Source organism: Parasteatoda tepidariorum, chromosome 4 (assembly GCF_982258835.1).
Source record: "Parasteatoda tepidariorum strain Cologne lab strain chromosome 4, Ptep-v5.0, whole genome shotgun sequence".
Taxonomy (NCBI): Eukaryota; Metazoa; Arthropoda; class Arachnida; order Araneae; family Theridiidae; genus Parasteatoda; species Parasteatoda tepidariorum.
This window is the reverse complement of record NC_141758.1, coordinates 103,688,053-103,711,947: the sequence shown is the minus strand read 5'-3', so window position 1 is coordinate 103,711,947 and position 23,895 is coordinate 103,688,053. Positions and strand designations below refer to the sequence as shown.

The following is a 23,895-nucleotide window of genomic DNA, read 5'->3' as shown; positions in this document are numbered from 1 at the left end:
CAACAATTATAAAATTCAGAAATTATAACAATCTATAAAAACATGGTATAAAAATAAGCTAGATTTGTCAAGTACAATAAAAACAAAAAAATATTATATATTTCTAACAAATATAGTAAGCTATTTCCAAATATAGTTTAATATAAAAATGTGAGTTTGAAAACTCTAATATAAAAATATTTTCTAATATCAGTAATATAAAAAAAACATGCAGAAAAATAATGAAGTAGAAGATTTTTAATTTAATAAGAATGAAAAATACTTTACTTCAATACTTTTTGTAAAATGTATTTTCAGTTATTACATTAAACTATGTACAACCAGGCATCATAGAGGGTCAAAGAAAAAAACTCAAGAATTTCTTTTTCTGAAATCAAGATATTTTTTAAGCAGTAGACATAACCAGATTACTTTTAAAAAAGAGCAATTGACAAATTAAAAGAAATATTAATTAGCTCTACCTAACTATTATGAAATTTCATTACAAAAGAAAAATAAAATGCACGATTTCTAATTTCAGAGTAACTTTGTTTCAAAAAGAAAGTTTTGTTTTCAGTATGATTTTATTAATAGAGCATTCAACAATTTATAATACATTAAAATCAATAGCAGGAAATTTTTTTATTACTGTTACAATAAAAAAACATGCAGTATTAGTTAGTAACTATTTCCTCATACCAATATTTAATTAAAATTCATAATAAAACTCAAGATTTTCTTAATGAAACAATTTGAAACTAGGATTTCAATAATCTTGAGATCAAGACACAGTAAATGTTCTGCTTAATATTTTTATACAAATGTAATTTACTGCCATGATTCCTCAACAGAACATTTAAAAGATATGATGATGGTAAACAGTACCAATGATATGATTACTGCATTGTTGATTGGGAACGATAATTTTTAAAATAATATGAACAAATTATTTTATTTAATAACTGTCATTCAATAGCCGACCCAATTTTTTAGGTTTAAGACTAATGTTTAACTGTGCAGCCATGTAATTTTGAACCCAATCCAGAAGACTAGGGAACTTCTGGATCAAGTATTGCAAGAAATTTGCCTTTGTGTAGAACTTTTCGATGGAACTAACCCACATTAGCATTACATGGGGAGGAAAATCACGAAAACCTCCCACGGTTAGTCCGACGGCAAGGGGACTGTAACCCATGATCCGTCTTCTACTGAGGACATTTTATGTCGGCACTGTTGTTGGGGCAAACAGGAAGCGAGATTCGTGTCGACCAGCTGTCGCTGGGATTCAAACCCAGTTCACCTCATTGGAAGGCGAACGCTCTATCCCCTGAGCCATCACATATCTTTTAATCCCTAAAATCAATAATTTTAAAATTTGCATTTGTCTCTCTTCCTTGTCTTAAGTTTTTATGTAATATTTAAATGGCCTCTAACAAGGATAAAATTTATGTAAGCTTCATTATTTCAATTGATATAAAAATTGGTTCAAGTTATACAGTTATAAAAAAAAATTTTTTTTACCATATAAAATAAAGGAAAGTTGTCTAAACTAAATTAAAACTCTTTTAGAAATTATGAATGCATAGGTTGTTTTTTCCTTATTTCATCATACAAAACAAGTACTAAAGCAGCACCAAACCCACTAACAACATTTGAGTAAGCACCTTTAAAAAGACCAGCAACGCCTTCTTGCCTAACTATCTTATTCCAACAGTCCATTGTACTGGTATACATAAAATCAGCTTTATTGCGACCACTTTGCATCATCATACGTCTTCTTACTGTATCAAAAGGGTAACAAATTATACCAGCAATAGTGGACACAATCATAGCTATGGTAAACGAAATCAAAATGGATGATTTTCCCTTTTTTGGCAATATCTCTTTGGCCGTATCAAATAATCCAAAATAAGCAGCTCTGTAAATAATAACAAATTGAATGGACACATTAAAACCTCTGTAAAGTCCAACTATGCCATCAGATTTGAAGATCTTTCTGATGCAATCATTTAAACCTTTAAATTCACGATCAGCCACAGCCTTGCCAATGTCAACAGACAAGCGCGTTCTCGCAAAGTCTAACGGATAAACAAAAAACAGAGTTGTAGCTCCAGCTGCACCACCAGCAGCAAGATTACCCGCAAAATATCGCCAAAATTGCGTATTTTTATTAAGACCTTCAAGAAAAATATACCTATATTTATCTTTAAGGGCAAAGTTGAGAGCTTGAGTTGGAAAGAACCTGATACAGTTGACTAAATTTCCTCTCCAAAAACTAAGAAAACCTTGTTCTCTAGGTATCCTAACAAAAGCGTCAATCATACCTAAGCAGAAAAGAAATTAAAAGGAATTGAAAATGTATATAAAAGTAATAACTAAAAATAAATATGAGAAAAAAGAAATATTTTAAATGCAATGTTTCAGTCTATTAGAGTTTTGTCTATTCTCAGGATGGTCACAAACGCGAAACAAAAATTGATTGACTACTGATTTCGGCAAATTTCTCCGAGTTTTATAGCCTGTGCCATAAATTTTCTTATTACTTTTAAGTTATGCCTTATTCCTAAACATATAATACATTACAAAACACTTACATGTGCAATAAGGGTTGAAAATAAATTTTTAAAAAAATTTTTACCAATTTTTTCGAAAAATAAATAAATATCAGACTTTTTGAACCTTACACATTTAGCTAAGTTTCCTGACGTTTCCATGACTTTACCAGATTGACAAAATACTCTGACCATCCAGATTTAATTAAAAGAGTACAATGATGAAGCATGGCCAGAGCCGGATTATACCTTTCGTAGGCCCTAGGCATGGCGGTTTTTGGGCCCTTCCCTCTTTTCAAAATATATGCTAAAATTTTCTTGCATATTTTTTTTTACATTTTTATTAATATGGATTTTAATTTAAAAATTTGTTTATCGAACTTTATCTGCAATACCAAGATACTTCTGATATTGCCGTTGATATCGATAATACCATTATGATTAGTTCGATCGATAACTATGTAAACACTTCACATCAACAATACAACAACAAACCAGCAAAGAAAACAGCGAAATTGATAGTGAGATTAATTACAAGAAATATTTATACTACAAATAGCTTCATAGTTTTTATGATACTACTATGATAACTAAGTGAAGGAAATTAACATTGTCAAAAGTAAATCTTTTGAAATTATTTTTAAATAAATTTGCAAGGTAGGTTAAATGTTTACTAATAGAAAAAAAAAATGATTTAATACTATTTTAATAAAATGTCAGTCACGTTTTTTCAAATTAGTCATTTTCAATTGACCAATGTTTTTTTTATATAAATTTTTCAGGATCATAAATTATAGTCAACAATTGGATTTGCATTCATTGTTTGGTGACCAAGAATCCAAGACAAATGTTTTTGTCCGGAACGTATTACGCCATTTTAGATGTATTAATTTCAGAAATGACTAAAAGGCGTAAAGCTTACAGTAATTTGTACGATAATTTCGGTTTTCTTGTTCACAAAAATTTGTCAGAATCTGAGATTAAACTAAAAGCGGAAAATTTGGTGAAAATTTACTTATTCGATTTAGAGGAAAACTTTGTAGATGAATTTTTACTATTTTCAAATTTGTATGAACATAAATCTGCACAAGAAATGTTGAAGGCTCAAATTAAAGATAAACTTGAGAATACTTTTCCTAATGTTTACATTGCATTAAGAATATATTTGTCGATTCTTGGATCAAATGCAGAAGGAGAAAGATCTTTCTCCAGATTAAAATTGTTAAAAAATAATTTGCGTTCAACAATGAATCAAGATCGTTTGACATCGCTCGCATTTATGTCTATTGAATACGACATTTTGCGTAGTTTGGAATTCGACAGCATAATACAAGATTTCGTTGAATCCAAAAAAGTAATATATTAGATCATAAGATTCTGCAAAATAATTTATTACCGAAAAATATTATATTTTTATTCGTATCTTCATAATTTTGTGCAAAATACACTTGTTGTTTTTAAAGCTAAATTATTTTTGTCAACAAATTTTTTTCTCCCAAGTTTTTCGTAGGCCCCTGAATTTTGTAGCCCCTAGGCACGTGCCTAGTGTGCCTATAGGTTAATCCGGCCCTGAGTATGACTGAGATCAACTTTAAACAACATGACTAAGTTATGTTGCTCTTAAAAAAGCTCTTTTTTTTCTGTTCTACATCTTTTTTCTCACGAACTGTGACATAGAAAACACCTAAAATAAGTAATACAGTCATCAAGTTTCTTACAAATTGCATTAACACAAATTTTAATTTACTCTTAAATTTTAATTAACTCGAAGTTTTTCCATGCATTGCTTCACTTATTTCTTTCTGAATAATTATTGATCTTTTCTGTTTAACAATGTTATACCTTTGTAACGATTACTTGAAGTAATTTGTTGGGATGCATACTGGACTTGGAGAATTAATTTCACTCGCTCGATAGGTGCTGCAACTGTTTTGGAAATAACAGCAGATGTGCCTCCAGCAAAGAAATCTTTTACGAAAGTTATAAGGTCACCTTCTTTTGAAGCCATGTTCTTTCCAATACTTCACTTTGATAGTCTTTCTATGATGATTCAGATCTAAAGAGTAGAGATATAAAAAAAAATTAAGTTGTATAGCATTTGTTTGAATGCTAGTGTTCAAATTGTATTGCATCAGATAAATGCTCTTAGCATAAAATTAATAAGTATAAAAGAATTGCAAATAAAATAATCGAATCAATCATGTTAAAAGACAATATCTATGCATTACTTTTTTCTTTCAAAAAAAGTAAACAAAAAAAAAAAGATTAATTGATAAACAACTTTAAAGCTTCTTTCTATAATTAAAAGTAAAAATCATGAGAAAATCAACATTTAAAAGTGCATTTTTTCAATAAAAAAGTTTTTATTTAAAAAATAATTTTAAAATCACTTAAACAATTTGTTAATATCCTCCCCCGAAAAAAATAAATACTTGCAAACATTTAACCAATTGAGAATATACCTGGGTGTAATCATTATTTAAACAGAGAATTAATCTTTTTTAAAATGGAATATGAATAAAAAGGCAGTTTTTTTTAAAGGGATGACGGTTTATTTTTTCAAAAAGAGCAAAGAGGGTGCAAGCAGGACGGGCCGTTCTTCTAAAAAGGGAGAACACTGATATATATATATATATATATATATATATGTGTGTCTGTATATATGTATACATAAGTTAATGCTTACAAAGTTCAAAACCAATTTTGTCACATTTCTAGATCCTGTTCAAATGTACCAACCAATTTAATCTAAGCATATGATTGATTATTGGAGTTAAACACAAAAAGTATAACCTACATTAGTTTAGCACTATAGAACTAAGATTATGCAATGTTTTTTATGTAAAGTTTTTTTTTACCCAGCAATTAAACAAATAAGAGAAAGTTTTCATTTTCACATTTGTTAAATGAAATCAACTGAGCTTCCATCATATCTTCGACAATACCATGAGCTGCCTTTCAGAATATTACTAGGTATAATTATAAAAAGTATAATTACAATTTGAATAATCAAGTATGCAGATTTTACTAAATTCCAATTTTGTTACAGAATAACTCCAAAAAGGACTAATATAGCTAAAGAATGTTATGTTACTTTAATATTAGACCAACGTTTTTGGAGAATAAAATGTCAATAAGAGCATAGAAAATAATAATGTCATGATCCAGGAGTTCCCTTGTCTTCTAGATAGGGCTCAAAATTGCAAGGCTACAGAGTTGAACATTGATAGTCGCAAGCTCAGAATTAGGTCGGCAACGCTCATTATAAGATAAAATATTTTAAATTATCATCACTAAGATGGTGAGATTTCCGGATCATGATCTGTGGCAAAATAGTCACCAACTCTTGGCAAATTCTGGGCAGTGGCCTGTGAGACACTACAAAAACATCACAGAAAGGGACGAGCACGAAAGGTATAACTCGTAGATCCCCCGGGCAAAAATCTACATTTTTTTAAAGAAAATTGCAAGTTTAAAATCTATTTGGCACCTTGGCGATTTTAGTTGGCGCAACAGAACAGGATACAGAAATATTCCTACTCTGATTTCCCTATACAAAGGTAGCAATGGCAATCAAAAAAAAAAAAAAAAAAAAACTAATGAAAAACATCTAAGAAGGTGATCAACTGGAAGTCACTCTTGGGTAAAACAAGAACTTATTTTATTATTTGAATTTTAGCCAGTAAAACAAATCTTTCGAGGGGGGGGGGAGATATATTCATATCTTGATCGGTCACGTCAAATACAATCGCCAAATACACTTAATTAGGCAAACTGACAAAATAAAAAAAAAACACGTAGAGGTTTGCCCAGAGGTAGCTTAATCACAGCCATAATAAATGTTTAAGTACAGCACTCCTGAGCACAGACTATAATAGATACAATAAAATAGAATATACAGCAAAAAAATTATTATTTACTGAGTCAAAAAGTAGAAAATAATTTTCCTTCATTCAACCTGGGATTCAATTATGAACTTTTACTAAGAGAATTATGTAATAAAATAAGTATGTCTAAAGTTGTTTTTTTTAATCACAGTTATATATCTATTGAGCTGTAAATCTTTAATCACAGGTTATTCCTGATGAGCTCAAGGTTTGTAAACTTTTGAAATACTCATTTTTTTGACACTTTGGTATTAAATATCAAAAGAAAAACGTTATTTTTCCCTTGAAACAGATAAGATAAGGAAGAGCAGAATCACTGATGTATGTCTTTTTTGTTTATTTTGAAAATAATCTACTTTGAAGCGCTTTTGGCTGCGTATTTTTGTTACATTTAAGGTTCCGTGAACAGGCATGAAAGAAATTATAAACAACTCAACTTTACTTTTAAATGCGCTGATCTGTTTAATTTTTGGTTTCGGTTTTTACAGCGGTGCGTCCTCGAAATATTTTACGATTTTAGAACACCCATATATCAATGGAAAAATTTATTAATGTGCGCAACAATTTTTTTTTTAAAATTGATGACTAATGTTAGGTGTAGATCTCTCTCTACGCCAAAATTATCTTTTTTATGAAATTAAAAAAAAAAAAAACTCAATGATGTCTGATTTCTTCTTTTTAATATTTCTTTGCATTATATATATATATATATATAAAAAAGGATTATAGGAGCACTTACACCGCAGGCGAAAATTTCGTATGTGCGAATTACTGGACGCGAACGAGAGCTTGATTGGCGAAGTAAAGCAATCCCGCAGAATTTAAAAAAATAAAAAAAAGAGTCTATTATATATATGTAAATTATCAAGGACATTTTAGCACCCAGGTACAAATTTGGGGGCATTTATTGTTCCAAAAAGTTTCATTTTTTGAGAAATTCTTGTCATCAAATTAGAGAGCGTCCAGTCACCTTAACTTAACCCACTCCATACTAATATTTCTTTTAAACAAAGCAAATCCTTAAATTTATAATAAAAAGAATATAATAAATAGAACTATATTTTATTACTAATAAAAAGAACTATATTTGTAACAAACCCAAATAATTTCTACCTTTCAAACTTTGTGCGTCAAATTTTTAAATGTTTTTTTTTTTTGTAAATATTTAAATAATTTTTATTCTAAAAATTTACACATATTTATTTCCTAGTTTGAAGATTTGTATAGCTGCCGTAACAATCATGCTTGCTGATACAAAAATGCAGAAAATTTTTATCGACCTATTTGACAAAGAGTTACAAAATTGGGAGCCTTTTTAATAAATAATTATGGTATACTACATTGCTGATGCATTGAGTATAATAACGAATTTTTTTAGCTTATTTCATTATTTATAAGTAATGCAAGTGGGTTTTACTTGATAACAGGAGTAGGACTGGGCGATATTAGAAATTATATATCGTGATATATCGTCAGTTTTGCATCGCGATATAGCGATGTATCGCGATATAGTATTTTTGAATTTCATTTACTTTAAGGCACAGAAAGTCAGATTTCTATCAAGACTTCATACGCATATTGATTTAAATCAATTTATAAATTTGAAAATATATATGTTTTGCTAAAGAAAGATATTAAATAAATTGACTAAGATGTACAAATCTTACTTAAAATATTTATTGAAAAAATGTGTGTAGATACAGAATGAAATATTTGCACTTCTTTATCGTTTATAAGGTATAAGCAGTCTTAATTTAAGTTAACCCCTAAAACACCCTTAATGAAAAAAATATTGTTATTAAACAAAAGCTGATTTTAAAATTTCAAAATATATTTTAATTAAAATAAAAGTTAGATTGACTAAAAGCCGAAGTTTAAAATTAAAAATGTTCGAATTTTAAACTAAAAAGTAAACATAAGAATTGTAATAATTTCTTAAAATTTTCGTTCTCTGAAAGATTTCTCAGTTTAAAAATAAAAAGGGAATTTTATAAAGATATCTAGCTGAAATTATTGAAAGAAAATTTAAAAAATTAAAAAAAAAGTTTGTTAAGAAATTCATTATACACTTAAAACAAAGTGTTAAAAATATTTTTTTTTTTTAAAAAAAAGAAACTTTTCTTAACAAATCAATATTTGCGTGTACTATTATGCGTAAATAATTACAGAATTATTAAGTTCGATCGTAATGTTCAAATTCTTAATGAAGAAGTAAACACAAGTTTTGTTATATTTTCTAAAAATGATCACGCAAATAACAAAAGATTTCTTAGTTTAAAAATAAATAAAAGTGAAATTTATCAATATATTTACCTAACAGCATAGGAACAAAATTTAAAAATTAAGTTCGTTAAAAAATTATTTGTATGCTTAAAACAAAGAGCTAAATAAATTTTAGAAAAAAAATGCTTCTTAAACACTATTTTTATTATTATTTCATATAAATAATTAAATTAAATTAAATAATGAACGAACGAAAAACAAAGTAAGGCAAAGTTTCTTAATTAAATTCTTAAAAATAAAAACAAAAGAATTGTGATATTCGGTAATATATTTAGCTAATTAATAATATAAAACGAAAATTAAAAAAAAATAATGATTTTACTCTCTGATAAAACGAAGTAGTAATTGATAAAAAAAAAAAAAAGAAATGAATAAAATTCGCAAGCTTTTCAAATTCTTTTGAACAAATAAAGTTTATTGACTTATGTCCAAAAAATAAGTTTTGTTTTAACTTTATTTCTAAAAATAAAAACAACTCAAGATTTATAAATTTAAAATCAGTAATAGAAGCCCATTAAATTATTAGAAGTTTTATCCGAAAGGTTTTTAATAAATTAAAAGAAAGTAAAAAAATAATCTAACAAATTTATTTACTTTGTAATTTAATTCCTTATGGGTGCCTTAAATTAGATTTCCGATAATTTTCACATTTAAAAATATAAAAAAAGTTTTGTCAGAAAATAAATAAAAAACTTACCTAATTAATGAAGAAACTTTTCTTTATAAATTCTTTTCAATAATAGATTGCGTTCAGAACAAGGTTACGACGGCGATCACGAAGTTAATCCCATTGAAAATAATCTACAAGAAACGATTTCAAATCGCGAAGGTGCGAAAACGAACATGTGATATAACGATATAAGGTCTCAAAAGTGATTCTGATTCTACCGCTCATCAGTCAAGGCCGTCTCAACATAACGAAACAATATCGTCTTCCACAGCGCGAGTTGGCATCGGAACGTAAGAGAAAGTCCTTGCGTGTATCGCTATATCGTCTTCTTCACTCGACGGCTTAAATCAGATTTCTGATGCATCGCTTGGAATGAAAGTTGCTGTATCGGTTTGCCGATATAGGCGTTAAATCGATATGTCGCGATATATCGATTTATAGCCCAGTCCTAAACAGGAGTTGTGGAAATTGTATATTTAAAAACTTTTTAAGGAAGAAATTTGAGATCTTACGACAATAATCATAACTTTAGATTATATTCTATAGAAAAAGGAATGAGATTGCAAATTATGTACAAAAGCTGTTGGGAAGGGGGGAAAAACACTTGTTTAGTTAGCAATTAGGTCCTATCTTGGACTCTGTTCAAGATTCACAGTTTACTAGAAAATCTTAGATTACAATATCTTAAGAGAATTAATGAAGCCTAAAACCATGGTTTAGTTATGAAATGGTCACTTGGCTTTTGAGCAAATTTCTTCAGCACTGAGCACCTGCTCAAAACTACTGAAATTTCCTTTCTAAACTACTTTCTTTATACAAACCTTTTTTTTAAAATGCAGGAGAAGGGCAAATAATAATAAGAGGGTTAAACGTGACGGATCAATTAAATCATAAAATGAATTATTTCGTGTATTCTCATATTAAAATAGCTTCCATCAACATAATTAATTTAGAAGTTGTTTGACATACATCTATTAAAAACTGGAAATTTTTCACAAATTATATTCATGTATCTTCATTGATAGTGGCAAAATAAATAGTTAAGTATATAAATGTAAAATTATTTATAATAATTATTATTATTACATTAATTATTTTATATTATACTAATTATTTTATACTATATTAAATATTTTATAATATTATTATATTAATTATTATATAACATATTAATTATTTATAAATGTAAAAATATTTTTTAATAACAGTAGAACCTAAATCAATCATTTCTCAAGGGACCTTTCATTATGAACGAGAGATATGTTAAAACAACGAACACGGTTCAAGTTAAAATTAAGATCAAATGACTTGAAAATGTATGAAATGTGTAAAGTAATAAACTAAAAAATTTAACTGGAAAAAACTTGATGATACAATAGGATGAATAATAATATTTATTTAAATATTTGAAAATTTTAGTTTGAACACTCTTTTCTCATAACAAACAATATATTTTCAACATTTGTAAAAGATTGCTGTTCATTTTCTGTCAATTCGTGTAGTGAATGCAGAAAGTTCACTCGTTGTTTAATGTTTCTCTCAGAAGCACTTCTTTAACCATTTCTTGAACCGACAACACCACAAGATTTAACTCTTTCATTACTTGATCAATACACATCAAACAAAAACATGATATTTGATGAGTTCTCCTCCAAACTGTAAAACACCTCATTTTCTTCGTCATTAGCACCAGGAATTATTGTTTTTCTTCTCACAAAGAATAAACTGCAATAATTTTGTTAAATGTCAGTAGAATCTTAAAATTATAAACACGGCGGGTGTTATTGACATTATAAGAATAGCGTTTGAGAAAACAATACAATAGAAAAACGAAGATGATGGAACGATGGATCAAGATTCAACCGTATGGTTAATTCCATTCCACTTAAAATTATAAGCAAGGAAAAATAAACTGTTTTTGCTAATTATAAAAAAAGGGACACAAGAAATCATGTCACTAAGCACCTCAGGATTATGAAAATCACACTTACCTTAACTGATTCATCACTGCAACTCTCTTTTAGAAAAGTGTTCCCTCTGACGAAAAAGATAGTAACGATTTTAGCACTGTTCATAGATTATTACCAGATAGTATTCTGTTCATAAAGCTTTTGGTCTAATTTAAGAGTAGAGAAAACTCCAGTTTAACTTTTGCACTAGATCATGTACCCAGGCATACTTTAACGTTATCCCTGTATCAATTAAGAACGCTGTATCAAATAAGAAAACATTTGCTTACTCTTAGAGGTTTGAAGACATCAAGAACTGCTTGGTTGTATACATTACAGAGGATCGGGCAGGGCAAAGTCTCAGAGTTAAAACCTTACCAAGAAGCACACATTATACAAAATATTACTTCTTCAAATTAATGAGTTAATTTACAAATATTATTTAATTTAAACATAATACCTAATTACTTTAAAATAAAAAGAAAGAACTTTAAAAATTACTCCCAGAATCTTATCTTTATGCCGAGTTGTTAAAATTACGCTTCATGTTGTAAGCTAAAGAAAAAATACAATTCAAAATCATAACAAATAATGTATTTATTTATAAATAATTAACAATTTAACAACAAAAACACCTTTTTCAGAAAAAAAAAAACAATTAATAACCAAAATAAAAATTTTGAAATTTGCAGCTTTACAGCAAAATCAAATTTAAAAGCATTACAAAGTTATTCGTTAACGAAACAACTTAACAAAACATAAGGTTAAAAAAAAAACTATATTTTTTTTAAACAATTTTTAACAGCACTATATATTTACAGAACAGAATTATGACTAGGCATTACACAAATTTTGATTAAAACACAATATTTCAATAAAATCAAATTAGTAAATTAAGATTTGCCTTGTGAATATATAAAGCAACAGAAAACACATGTTGGTAATTCAAACTCGACATATATGCATATAATTCATACTGTTAGTATTAGATATATTAAAATAAAAATATTTATTTTGGACCAAAGTATGCAATATATATATAAGTAATTTAAACATAATATTCAAAAACAGACATTTTTAGCCTATTTAAACTTTATTAAGACCCTTTCCAGCAGAATCAGTGACATTGTCGCAGAACGTTAGAGATCTTGCAGAAAGATTTTTCATTTGGGAAGTAAAAAAAATTTGCATTTCTTTCTGCAGAATATTTTGAAAGATCTTTTTCCCTACAGAAGATACCTTTCTTGCACATTGGATGGGAAAAAAATGCTTGTGATTTTTCTAATCTCATTTGAGAATTAAAAAAATTTCGCAATGACTGAAATATTACTTCTAGAAATTAATGAGTTAATTTGTAAATATCATTTAATTTAAACATGACTAGCTTCAGCTAGAATTTCAAATTGATAAAATAAAAAATCCAAAATCTTAGAAGTTTAAAAGATAGTTCGTACTAGATAATGGTATTTTTTCCCCCTTCATTATTTAAAGAACATCATATTTTGTTACAAATTCAAATTTATAGCAAAAAAATTGATTAATCAGTGCGGTAAATTTGCCACACTTCTCTTTAATTTGGTGGAAATAAAATCAATTCAATATTTGAAAAATAATATTGCACGCATGAAAATTTAAACCATACATTTAGTCTACTTTATCGCTCACATATCGCGCTGATTCCATCGTAAATTTATGTAGTGTTTTGATAATTTTTTTTTCCTGCAATTATTGATACGAATTTTCATTTAGTTTTTTAAAATCCCACTGATTTCTTTCATTGCTCAGTTATTACTATTGAAAGTCAAGTGATTCTTTTTAAAACTACCGATACTATTACAGCATGCGAAATTCGAATTGCATATTCAAGAAATTACTCTTTGACACGCTCAGTTCTAAGCAGATATTATAGTTATCCACACAGCAGTTCAAATGTTATTTTTTTTTTTGACAGCTATTGCTACAAATTTTAACATTAAAAAAAAAATTCGGTATTTTTTTAATAAATACAATTTTATTACCCACAAAATTCACATCGGGCATGTGATTAGTTACCTTTACGTCGTTTAATTTTTAAAAAAATTATTGCCATTGATTTTAAAATTCCGTTATTTGTCGGTTGGTATTAGTTCGACAAGCGAAATTAGAATCACTGTGTATATATAATGTTTAGTTTAGTTTCTTTTTTTTTAAAAAAAAAATACTTGATTCTAATAATTTTTCTTCTCTTTTCATTAATCTTTATTACATTATTTTCCTTGTTTTTTCTATATTTTTAACTTAATTATAGATATCGATATACATAATTCTTAAAAATTAAAGCACTTTAAATTTGATAAACAATATATGCATAGATAAACAATTCATCATCATGACACAATCAACAATGTTCATGATAAATATAGTATCTATAAAAATACATTATAAAAATAATCTCAATTTATCACACACAAACAATCTTCAAAATTAATAAAAAAAACATGTTTAATACAAAAACGCTTTTGTATGTTACTCTAAAAAAGCTAATATAATTTTTCAACCATATATACAATTCATTATCATCTTAAAAAATTTAAAATCATTTTAACAGAAAAGGTATATAAAAATGTAACAAAAATAAACAACAATGTCTATTCATAACCAATTTTCAACATCATATTAGTCAATATATTTAAACAATAATTATGCATACTTGTTATATAACGAAGTAGATTTGTTAAATATTTTACAAGTTACAGTAGTTACTCTAATCATATATAAGAATATTATATACTATCATATATATAGTGATGGAACAGCACCATTATCATAATTTGGAGCAAAAAAAATTGTTTTGGAGCAAATAGTCTTTATATTCAGAGCAGCATAGTGTTCTTAAAATGAAATTTTTGAATACTTAAAATAACATTTTATATCATAATAGTTGAATACCTATTCTCCATAATGGAAGGAAAAAAAACAATAAATCGGTACTTTAAGAAATTATACATAAATTTGAAATTTATATACAACACAGTTAATAAAGCTTGGTTATTATTATTTGCTTCCCTTCATGTGATTTTACATTACCAGAAAAAAAAAAAAAAAAAACGAAACACGTTTTTAGAAGGTCATCACATCGAAATGAAGATTAACTGATTCAATATTTTACACATGGCTGTTGCTCGAGGCTTTTTACATGAACTAGAGCTATAAGCTAGCAAACACCACTGATGTTAACTTTAAATATTTGAAAAAATAAAACATTCTGAATGGAAAATTTCATATCTGAAAAAATTTACTCGATGGGTTTTCACCATTAAACATAATATTACAGAGCCTATATTAGTATGTTATATACTTATTACAACAATTAATTAAGCAGCCCCTCACAGCATCAATAATAATTTGGCTATTTTTTTACAGCTTCCACAAATAGTACAAATTTTAAAATCAATGAGAACTTCACACAAATTGAATAGTCAGGAGTCTGTCTGGTTTTTTTCGAGAGGTACCTATTTTGTGAAAATTTAGACGTAAATTGTAAAAATTATATTAAAAACTCAACACAAAACTATTGTCAAGTAGGAAAATATTTTCAAAAATTTTCACTTTAAATAAAAATGATTTATGACAGGTAAATTTCTGTATATTTTTTCCATATATAAAAAAGATAATTTTGCTATTGTAAAACTGTAGGCTTAAAATTGCATCCAATTTTAAAATTCCATAAAAATCATTGACTATAGTTAAATTTCAACTTGAATTTTATAAAAACATGCATTTAACAATACTAGCACTAAAAGTTTTTTTTATTATGAGAACATTTTCGACTAGGTCATACAGAAAAAAGTTTCACAGAGAAAAAAAAAATGTAAAAATAAAGGTCTGTTAGAATAAATTTAAAATAGTGTTTAAGATAATGTTCGAATAGTGACCGGTTAGGTTTACCATATCGCAGTATCAGACCAAACATGTGCTACCTTTTCGTAAAAGACATCTGGCCAAAAAAGCTCCTCTTTTCCCTAGATTGCAACGAGTACAGGGTTTGCATGAGAACTTGCTTTATTAAAAGTATTTAGTGAAACTACCGTTTTTCCTAAATTTGAATTTGTGAAGGTAACGCTAAACGGTAGTAAATATACCCGGGACAACCCCCTGATAGTAAATATGAATATTTCAAATGTAATTAAGTACACCCTATTAAATTTTGAGAGAGATCACTAAAATGAATCTCTAATTTTTGTAAAATATATTTTTTTATAACATTTATGCTATAATATAGATATTGAAAGATATTTTGATTCGTCAAAAACAGTGTTTACTTATCAGATTACATCAAAAGAAACGAAATTCTGTTAGAATAAGCATGAATACCTTATAATAGGAATTTAATTATTTTGAAATGAAGATGAAATACAGAAAAACGAAATGAAACTCTAGGTATAAATGATCTGAATTAGTAAAAGAAAAAGTTACAAAAATACTAACATGAAAAAATCTCTTAAGTATACAAGGTTACTCTTACCTTATTTCATCGAACAAAACTAGTACAAAAGTAGAACCAAAACCCTAATAACATTTGAATAAGCACCTTTAAGGACACCAACAACAATAACTATATTATTCCAACATTCAATTGTACCCGTATAGTAAAAAAATAACAATAATAAAATAAAAAAGCAATTATTATATATTAATTCTTCAAAAGTACAATATAAGAATGATTTAAACATTTTCCACTAATAATCAAATTTTAAAATTAACCAAATACCTCCAATAAATTTGACAGAAAATAAATATATTTCAAATTTAATTAAGTTTGCAGCATTTAATTTAAAAGAGATCAGAAATGCTTAACTATTTTTGTAAAATATGTAGATATAGAACACTAGTTTTGTTAAATATAAACACTATTTTTTGTAAACTTCTTTTCACAATTACTGATACTATAATACAGGTATTGAAAGATTATAATAATAAATTTTATCGAAATATATATCTATATAATTTGCACTTTACTACTTACAAATTAAGATGAAATACAAGAAAATACAAAATGAAATTATAACCATAAAATAATCAAATGTGAGAAAAAAAAGAAAAAAAAACAGTAGCACAAATAGTAACAATGAAGGTACACCTAGAGTTAAGCATACAAAGGTTTCTTTTTCCTTATCTCATCATACAAAACTAACACTAAAGCAGCACCAAAACCCCTAATAACATTTGAGTAAGCACCTTTAAAAAGACCAGCAATACCCTCTTGCTTAACTATCTTATTCCAACAATCTATTGTACCGGCATACATAAAATCAGACTTATTGCGGCCACTTTGCATCATCATACGCCTTCTCACGGTATCAAAAGGATAACAAATTATACCAGAAAAAGTGGCAACAATCGTAGCAATGGTGAAGGAAAACAAAAAGGATGGTTTTCCTTTCGTTGGCAACATTTCTTTAGCTGTATCAAATAATCCAAAATAGGAAGCCCTGTATATAATAACAAATTGAATGGACACATTAAACCCTCTGTAAAGGCCGATCAAACCATCGGATTTGAAGATCTTTACGATACAGTCATTCAAACCTTTAAAATCCCGATCAGCTGCAGCTTTGCCTATATCAACAGACATGCGAGTTCTGGCAAAGTCTAATGGATACACAAATATTAGAGATGAAGCTCCAGCTGCACCACCAGCACCAAGGTTGCCCATGAAATATCTCCAAAACTGAGTTTTTTTATTGACGCCCTTAAGAAAAATATCTCTATATTTATCTTTAAAAGCAAAGTTTAGAGCTTGTGTTGGAAAATACCTGATACAGTTGACTAAGTTTCCTCTCCAAAAACTGAGGAAACCTTGTTCTTTGGGAATCCTGACAAAAGCATCAACCATACCTGAAAAGAACAAAAATTATGAAAATTAAATAAATAAGCATGGTATAATGAGTGCCTGTTATTTTGAAAGAAAAATAGAATCTAAAATTTGGTGACTTTTTAAAGATAGATGCAACTATAAAATAAAAAAAACATCTTCACACAGGGTGCGTAGCCAAATTTTCAACAAAAATAAGCACCTTTTCAGTACTTTTTAAGCACTATATACATTAAAAAAATGCAAAATAATTTTCAAAGACTTTACATGATCATGATAAAATAACTAGTTTCTGACAAAGAACTTTTTCTTGATTATATTATCCATCATAAAAAGATCAAGAGATTTTTTGGTTTGATTTCAGAGGGTAGAAAATGAAGCCTGAAATTGAGAATATCTCGCAAAATGCAGCAAAGTTGAATTTCAAGTTTCGATTTGAAGGGTTTTACTTCTTTGCTTAAAATTACCTGGCTTTGGATTTAACATAATGCTTTCTCAGTACTCTCTTCATGCATGGGCACACCCGGGCTACCCAGGCACTCAGGGGGGCCTTGAGAATTTTACGTTTATAAATTGTACAAAAAAAAAAAAGCTAAGATTAAACATTACCTTATATATTTTTTATAATAAATACATATATTCTATCGTATAAAGTGTAACTTTTTTTCTATAAATAGTGATTGATTATCATGCAGGGGTGATTGTGAGCCCAAGTCAAAATTCCGGAAAATTTCCTGAATTTGAAAAAAAAAAACAAAAAAAAAAAAAACAGTTTAAATTGAAAAATTAGAAAAAAATTTAAACAAGGTTTTTTTCCTTTTTCTCAATATTTCTTAGTTTACTAAAAATATATTTAAAATTTTACACATACCTATACCATTTACACATACCTATGATGACCTGGAGAAGTAATTAAAATTTACAAATATGTCTTTTTTTTGAGTTTATGATTATAACAACTATTAGTGATAAAAAATGAATATTAATCATGAATATAAGCTTATAAAGTATCTCTGTGGCTCTCCCTTACAAACAAATTAAATAAACTGTGTTTTTAAATTCCACCTTTAAAAATTTTATTTCCGGAAACTTAAGTGATCAATGATTTTTTGAAACGTCTGGACTTTCGATCTCCGGAAACTTCCGGATCACTGTTAGCGAAAAATCCGGAAATCAGGATTTTTTTCGGAGTACAATCAGCCCTGATCATGTAAACACCAATAATTTGAATAGTTTATCACCAAGAAAACTTAAAAAGGCAACCAATATATATTTTCTGCGTTCCAATGAAAGACGTTTTTGTGCCAAGGTGCTTTGCGTGCCATTAAGACAGTCTTGTGCTTTCTTCCTCACTGAGTATTTCCAGAACTTTGTTAAACTGCCTTTTTTCTCCGTATTTTTAAGATTTCTTTAATTTTGGAAAATTTTCATTTTAATCTTTCTACTGCATAATAAACCAGTTCTGATTTTTATTGCTCAGATGCAGAATTAATGCTCAGAGGCACTGATTTTAATTGCTCAGGAATAATTGTTAGTATTAGTTAGTAGAACTGAAAATTTAAATTTTCAATCAGTATGTAGTGATTGGTAGACTCAAATAACTAAGTAGTAACTTTTTTCTAGTGAAGTGCAGAGTCGGTGACTGAAATGTCTTTTCTATCAATGCCTCTTTCATTGAATAACAAAGATAATTTTCAAATTTTTTTTGCTTGAATTTAGTAAAAAATTTTTTTAGAAAAAATTCATATTAGTAATAATTTATGGCCATAATAAGTTAGTTCAACAATAAAAATAATATAATTATGTAACAAAATTTAGAAATATTTTATAACTATATTTTTTTCATGTTATTCAAAAATATTTGGAGAAGAAAAATAAATTTACTGTTTTAATTTATCACCATCATCAATGGCAAATGGCTAAAGAAGTTTTTTTCAGAAATGTATTCATTACAACTTTGAAATATATGAATTATTTAAGAACTCTCCTCCCACATGATTCATCATCTCATAAATTGATGGATTCTGTAGGATCAAAATTTTGAATAGAGACATTGGATATCCTAAAAAAAAATTTATGTTTTCCAGAGATTCTATGTATTGATGTACATTTAAGTTAACCAGATTTTAAAAAAAATCTGGTTGATGTAAAAAGAGGCTGGTAATGTAAAAACCAGTGGGAAAAAGTGGCTGGTTTCAGGTCTACCAGTCATCTGGCTTTATTAAAACGAAAAACATTTGAAGCATCAATTAATACTACAAGTTTTATATACAGTAGGGAACCGATTATCCGGAACGATCGGGACCATCGCTATTCCGGATAACTGGTTTTTTTCGGTTTTCTGAATCACTACAAAAAGCCGTTTTTTTTATTGTTAAACCCAACTAAAAAAAATAAATTTTCTCGAAATAATCTTAAAAAGAAGAAAAAACGATGGAGTAATACGCTAATGATTATTTCCAAAATGATGGTAAGGTAAACATCTTTCAAAAAAGAAAGAAAAATCCTAAAATCTTATGAGGAAAAAAAATTTTTTTTAAAAAAATGGTGGAAAAATTTATTGAATTTCGTTCCGGTTTTTTGGTTTTCTGATTTCCGGATAACGGGTTCTGTACTGTATTTTTCTTTTTTTTTACTTTTTAGGATGGGGATTACTTTTTAACTGAAGTTTTCCTAATAATTTTGTCCTGCATTGTAAATTCTGAAATTCAATATCTTTTAAAACATTGTTTTCCCCACTTTCATTCATTTTCTCACATTTATACAATTTCAAACTTTCAGGAAAACAGCATCTCTAAGTTTTATCAACGACTTATAGTTCAATCCTGAAAGAACTTATTTTTTTAAGCAGGGCTTGAAAAATCTCAGAAATTTTACCCTTCCCTGAGGACGGCTTGTCCAACAATGTACCCGTCCTCCATTGAAACTAACCCAAAGCTTCTAAATAAATAAAAATATAATTTTCTTTTATTTATTACAAACATTTATATAAATTGCACAAAGAATTAGTAGTTACTAGGATTACATTATACAGTAATAAAACAAATACTGGGTTACTAATGGTAACCTAGTATTTCTTTTATGAAATAATTTAAATGACAAAGGTCAAGCTATCTGGAATGTCAATTTATCCGAGGGTACAGCGTTTTTTAAATAAATCAGATATGACGTTTGCCAGTTCCACAATCAAGTCAATGATTTACAGAGGTTTCTGCACAGAAATCTGAAAGGGGTTTTCCATTTAGGTAGATGTTCATAATTGTATTTAATGCTTCTTGTTTAAGACCAGTACGTAACTTTTTTTAGTAAGTTCATTGTTGAAAAGCCGCTTTCAACCGCTGCAGTACTCCCAGACAGAGAAAACATCAATTCCACCATGCGCAGTATTTCCAGATTAGAGGGTCATTTTAGAAGTGAGGCGCTAGACTCTTTAAGGTAACAAAAATTAAATATGTATCATGAACATTAACGGGAAAATGGTCCTCCCACGCGGACGCCGGATTCGTTGTCAGCAGAGAAATTTTGACCGCCGAGGACAGGCGGTTTTTCGATCCCTGCTTTTAAGAGTAGATAACAATAAAAAGTAAGTAGTTCCATATAAGCACAATATTATATGATCACAAGCTACAAAAAAGTCATACCTTTGTACTGATTATTTGTGGTGATTTGTTGAGAAGCATATTGCACTTGAAGAATTAATTTACCCGCTCAATAGGAGCCACAACTGTTTTAGAAACAACAGCTGATACACCACCAGCAAAGAAATCTTTAGTAAACGTTATAAGCTCATTTCTTTTTGAAGACATTCTAAAGTGAAGTTTTGTAACTCCCTTCAATGGGCTTTAGGCATAAATACAAACTCTAAATAGAAGAAAAGAATAAAATTTTTATCTATACACTTAACTTTACAGTACTTAAATTGAATTTAAGATAGTTGCAAATTATTGGAAACACATGTAGGCAACTGCAGACTTTTCAGAACTATATTCAACATGCACATTGCTCCATATAATTGATAAGTACAAATTTTAATATAGCAAAAAACATCAATATTTGATAATATATTGCAATATTTTTTTCCAGTTTAACTAATATATGTTAATTTCTCATTTTTTGCAATAAGTTATATTTGGATTTTGTAAACTTTTTTATAATCAATTATTATATTAAAATAAATTTTAATAATATCCAAATGACTCTGGTACGATGTTGGCGAAAATAGTTGAGGGGATATTACGTAAGTAAAAAATTTTTTTTTATAACGAGCATTCAGTTGCAACAAGCAAATATTTCAGTCTTTCCGTTCGTTATTAATGAATTTGACAGTAAATAGTTGAAAGGTATTCAACTTATCAATGTATATTGATTACTTTAATTCAATATTTAAATACTAAAATTCCTCACATGTTCTTCTTTATAAATATTTTTCAAAGTTAACGTTTTCAAAATATAAAAGTATTGAGAAAGAATGCATCTTAATTTCAACTACTAATTCAGTATCAAAACCTGATAAAACAAAAGAAAGATTAAGTGGCTGGAAAGATTAAGGATTAATTTCAATAAAATTTATACAGTATTTTTAAAAAGAAGCATGAAAAGTTCACAAGAAACACATACTACGCATTATTTTCAAGAAATACATATTTTTGCGAGAATAATATTTTTAACAACGGAGAAAAATGACCACGAGGACTTTGTTTACCTCCGTAGAACTGGTTGAGGGGGAGAGGATTAAGAGTTGGTAAAAAGTTTGGTAAAAAAGTAACTGAACTATGCAGTTTAAACAGTTTCTTCAGTTTTCTTTTCTCTCGTTAACATTAAGCATCGAATATTGCACTTTTTCAAACTGTACGAGTTCAATACTTTCATGCGTTCGAAAATGTACAGTTCTGGATTACAATTTGGTATTTGGTCACATGTGACAAAGTGGACAAAGTGTAAATATTTTTATTTTTATTAAATACTTTTTAAGTATATCTTTATAACAAAATTTTACAGTTTTGAAATTGTTGCATTACTATGACAAGACGAAAATAGTTTCGCAATCATAATAGAAAAGATTATTAGGAAATCGTAAGTCGTTTAAAAACTAAATGTAACTTCATTTGTTAAAGTCTATATACGTGTATAAACGCAACTCTTGTTGTTTTCTTTTAATAAATTGATTTAATATTTACTAAATTCAAAAATATAAATTTTAACAAAATGTTAGGGGATATTATCATAACTACGGCAAGTTGGCGAAGAGTCGCCGAGGAAGGAAGATAACGTTTCTGGCGGAGGGAACCAGTTTTCCTCGAATCATGACGTTTACGCCTCTTCCTTCTCATTGGCTCAAATTCCCTGACTACTCCTTAGAACTTATCAGTTAAGATATATCAGTTATTAAGTAACCGGTTCCGATTTCTTGTTCTTAAATAACGTGTACAAAATATTAGTTCTTGAATAACGTACTCACGGTGTCAGTTCCTGAAAATAAAACACACGTTTTGCAAACGTCTAATCTGAAGTTATTAATCCTTTTATTCTTTTTTAAAAAAAAATCTGTTTGACTCAAAATTAATGAGATTACATTTGAATAATAATTTTAAAAAGTCTTATAATGCACCACAGTTTCTTTTCCTTGTTTCTGAAATATAATTCATATTTGATTTAAACATTTTATTCATTTTTCAATAGGATGAAGATTTAAATGAATTATGCATTTTTCAATACAAAATGCATTTAAGATGGATCTGAGGAAAACGTTTCTAAGAAAGCTTAGACATTTAAATGTTTTACTTTAACCTTATTTTTATTATTTTTTAATTAGGATGAAGATCTTATGGCAATTACCTTAAAAGTTTGCAATTTCAAATGTAACGAAATTTTATAAGGTATTTTTATTGCAATACATTACTTATTGCTTTTATCGCTAAATTCACCATTTCAGATGCGTAATTAGGACGAAAAGAATAGATTAAATTTTCTTATTCCAAATGCATACTAAAAATTCTTCACAATGAAATACGCTATGATTCAATGAATACGCTAAATTCAATGAATATTACGCTAATAATGAACTATGATAGATTTGAGAAATGAGTTAGGGAAGCACTTTATACATTCAAAAAAAAATTTGCCTCGCTTGTTTGCTTTTTCAGATATATGATATTTTATTAAATCGTTTTTCGTCAAATTAAACATTTAATCAGAAAAAGGTGATAATTTTCAATTGGAAATATATATAAGAAATTATTCACAAAGGAATCGATACTTTTACGCAAATAATAAATTACAATAGATCTCAAGGAATAGACCTGAGAAAGCAATTAATACATTTAAAGTGCTTTACTTTAACCTTATTATTTTATTCATTTGTTTGCAGTTTCAAAAGTTATAAAAGTTTTTAGAAAATATTTATATATATTTCATTATCATACGCAGTAACTTTACTTTAACATTGTCTTATTCAAATGCAATTTCAAAAATGATAAAGTACAAGAACCAAGTCTTATTTCATAATTATACGACTAAAAAAGAGAGCAATTTCTTATAACATTACTAAATAAGATATTATATAATAGTATAAGAAAAAAAGGAATGGTAGATTCAAAATAAATAATAAGAAAATCTTCACAGAAAAATCAATATTTTTACATAAAAAATAATTAATTGGGGAATATCCTAATAAATGGATCTACAAAAGCAAATTATACATTTAAAATAATTTATCCTTAGA

The 23,895-nt window shown here is 27.7% G+C and overlaps 3 protein-coding genes across 7 annotated transcripts in view; 1 reads left to right on the top strand and 2 right to left on the bottom strand.

Moving 5' to 3' along the window:
• Positions 1-1,294: 1,294 nt before the first annotated feature.
• On the bottom strand, positions 1,295-6,789 carry LOC107449087 (ADP/ATP translocase 2). The gene is made up of 3 exons (XM_016064519.4): positions 6,452-6,789; positions 4,374-4,587; positions 1,295-2,303 (listed from the first exon to the last, which is right to left on the bottom strand). The coding sequence occupies exons 2-3, from the start codon at positions 4,537-4,539 to the stop codon at positions 1,552-1,554; spliced, it is 918 nt and encodes a 305-aa protein (XP_015920005.1). The 5' UTR covers positions 4,540-4,587; positions 6,452-6,789; the 3' UTR covers positions 1,295-1,551.
• Positions 6,790-11,899: 5,110 nt separating this feature from the next.
• LOC107449086 (ADP/ATP translocase 2) lies at positions 11,900-21,904 on the bottom strand. Of its 2 annotated transcripts, XM_016064514.5 has the most exons (3): positions 21,792-21,904; positions 20,816-21,035; positions 11,900-17,197 (listed from the first exon to the last, which is right to left on the bottom strand). In XM_016064514.5, the coding sequence occupies exon 3, from the start codon at positions 17,193-17,195 to the stop codon at positions 16,446-16,448; it is 750 nt and encodes a 249-aa protein (XP_015920000.3). In that variant the 5' UTR covers positions 17,196-17,197; positions 20,816-21,035; positions 21,792-21,904; the 3' UTR covers positions 11,900-16,445. The 2 variants fall into 2 exon arrangements, with proteins under 2 accessions (XP_015920000.3, XP_042908957.2); XM_043053023.3 differs by lacking the exon at positions 20,816-21,035 and having other exon boundaries at positions 21,792-21,893.
• The window catches only part of LOC107449085 (uncharacterized), a 35,075-nt gene continuing 32,676 nt past the window's right edge, over positions 21,497-23,895 (top strand). The window contains exon 1 of one of the 4 annotated variants that reach the window (XM_087161852.1): positions 21,497-21,514. The gene's annotated coding sequence lies outside the window, so the exon portion shown is untranslated. Of the gene's footprint in view, positions 21,515-21,987; positions 22,248-23,895 lie in introns of those variants that run through there. The other 3 variants (XM_087161850.1, XM_087161854.1, XM_071181680.2) reach the window with 3 other exon arrangements.

Coding starts and splice junctions, on each gene's coding strand:
- LOC107449086 (XM_043053023.3), bottom strand. CDS start 21,816: ATGTATTTCTTGAAAATAATGCGTA. Junction 17,198..21,791: donor TTTCTTGAAAATAATGCGTA/GTATGTGTTTCT, acceptor TGTTCTTTTCAG/GTATGGTTGATGCTTTTGTC.
- LOC107449087 (XM_016064519.4), bottom strand. CDS start 4,539: ATGGCTTCAAAAGAAGGTGACCTTATAACTTTCGTAAAAGATTTCTTT. Junction 2,304..4,373: donor TTCAAGTAATCGTTACAAAG/GTATAACATTGT, acceptor TTTTCTGCTTAG/GTATGATTGACGCTTTTGTT.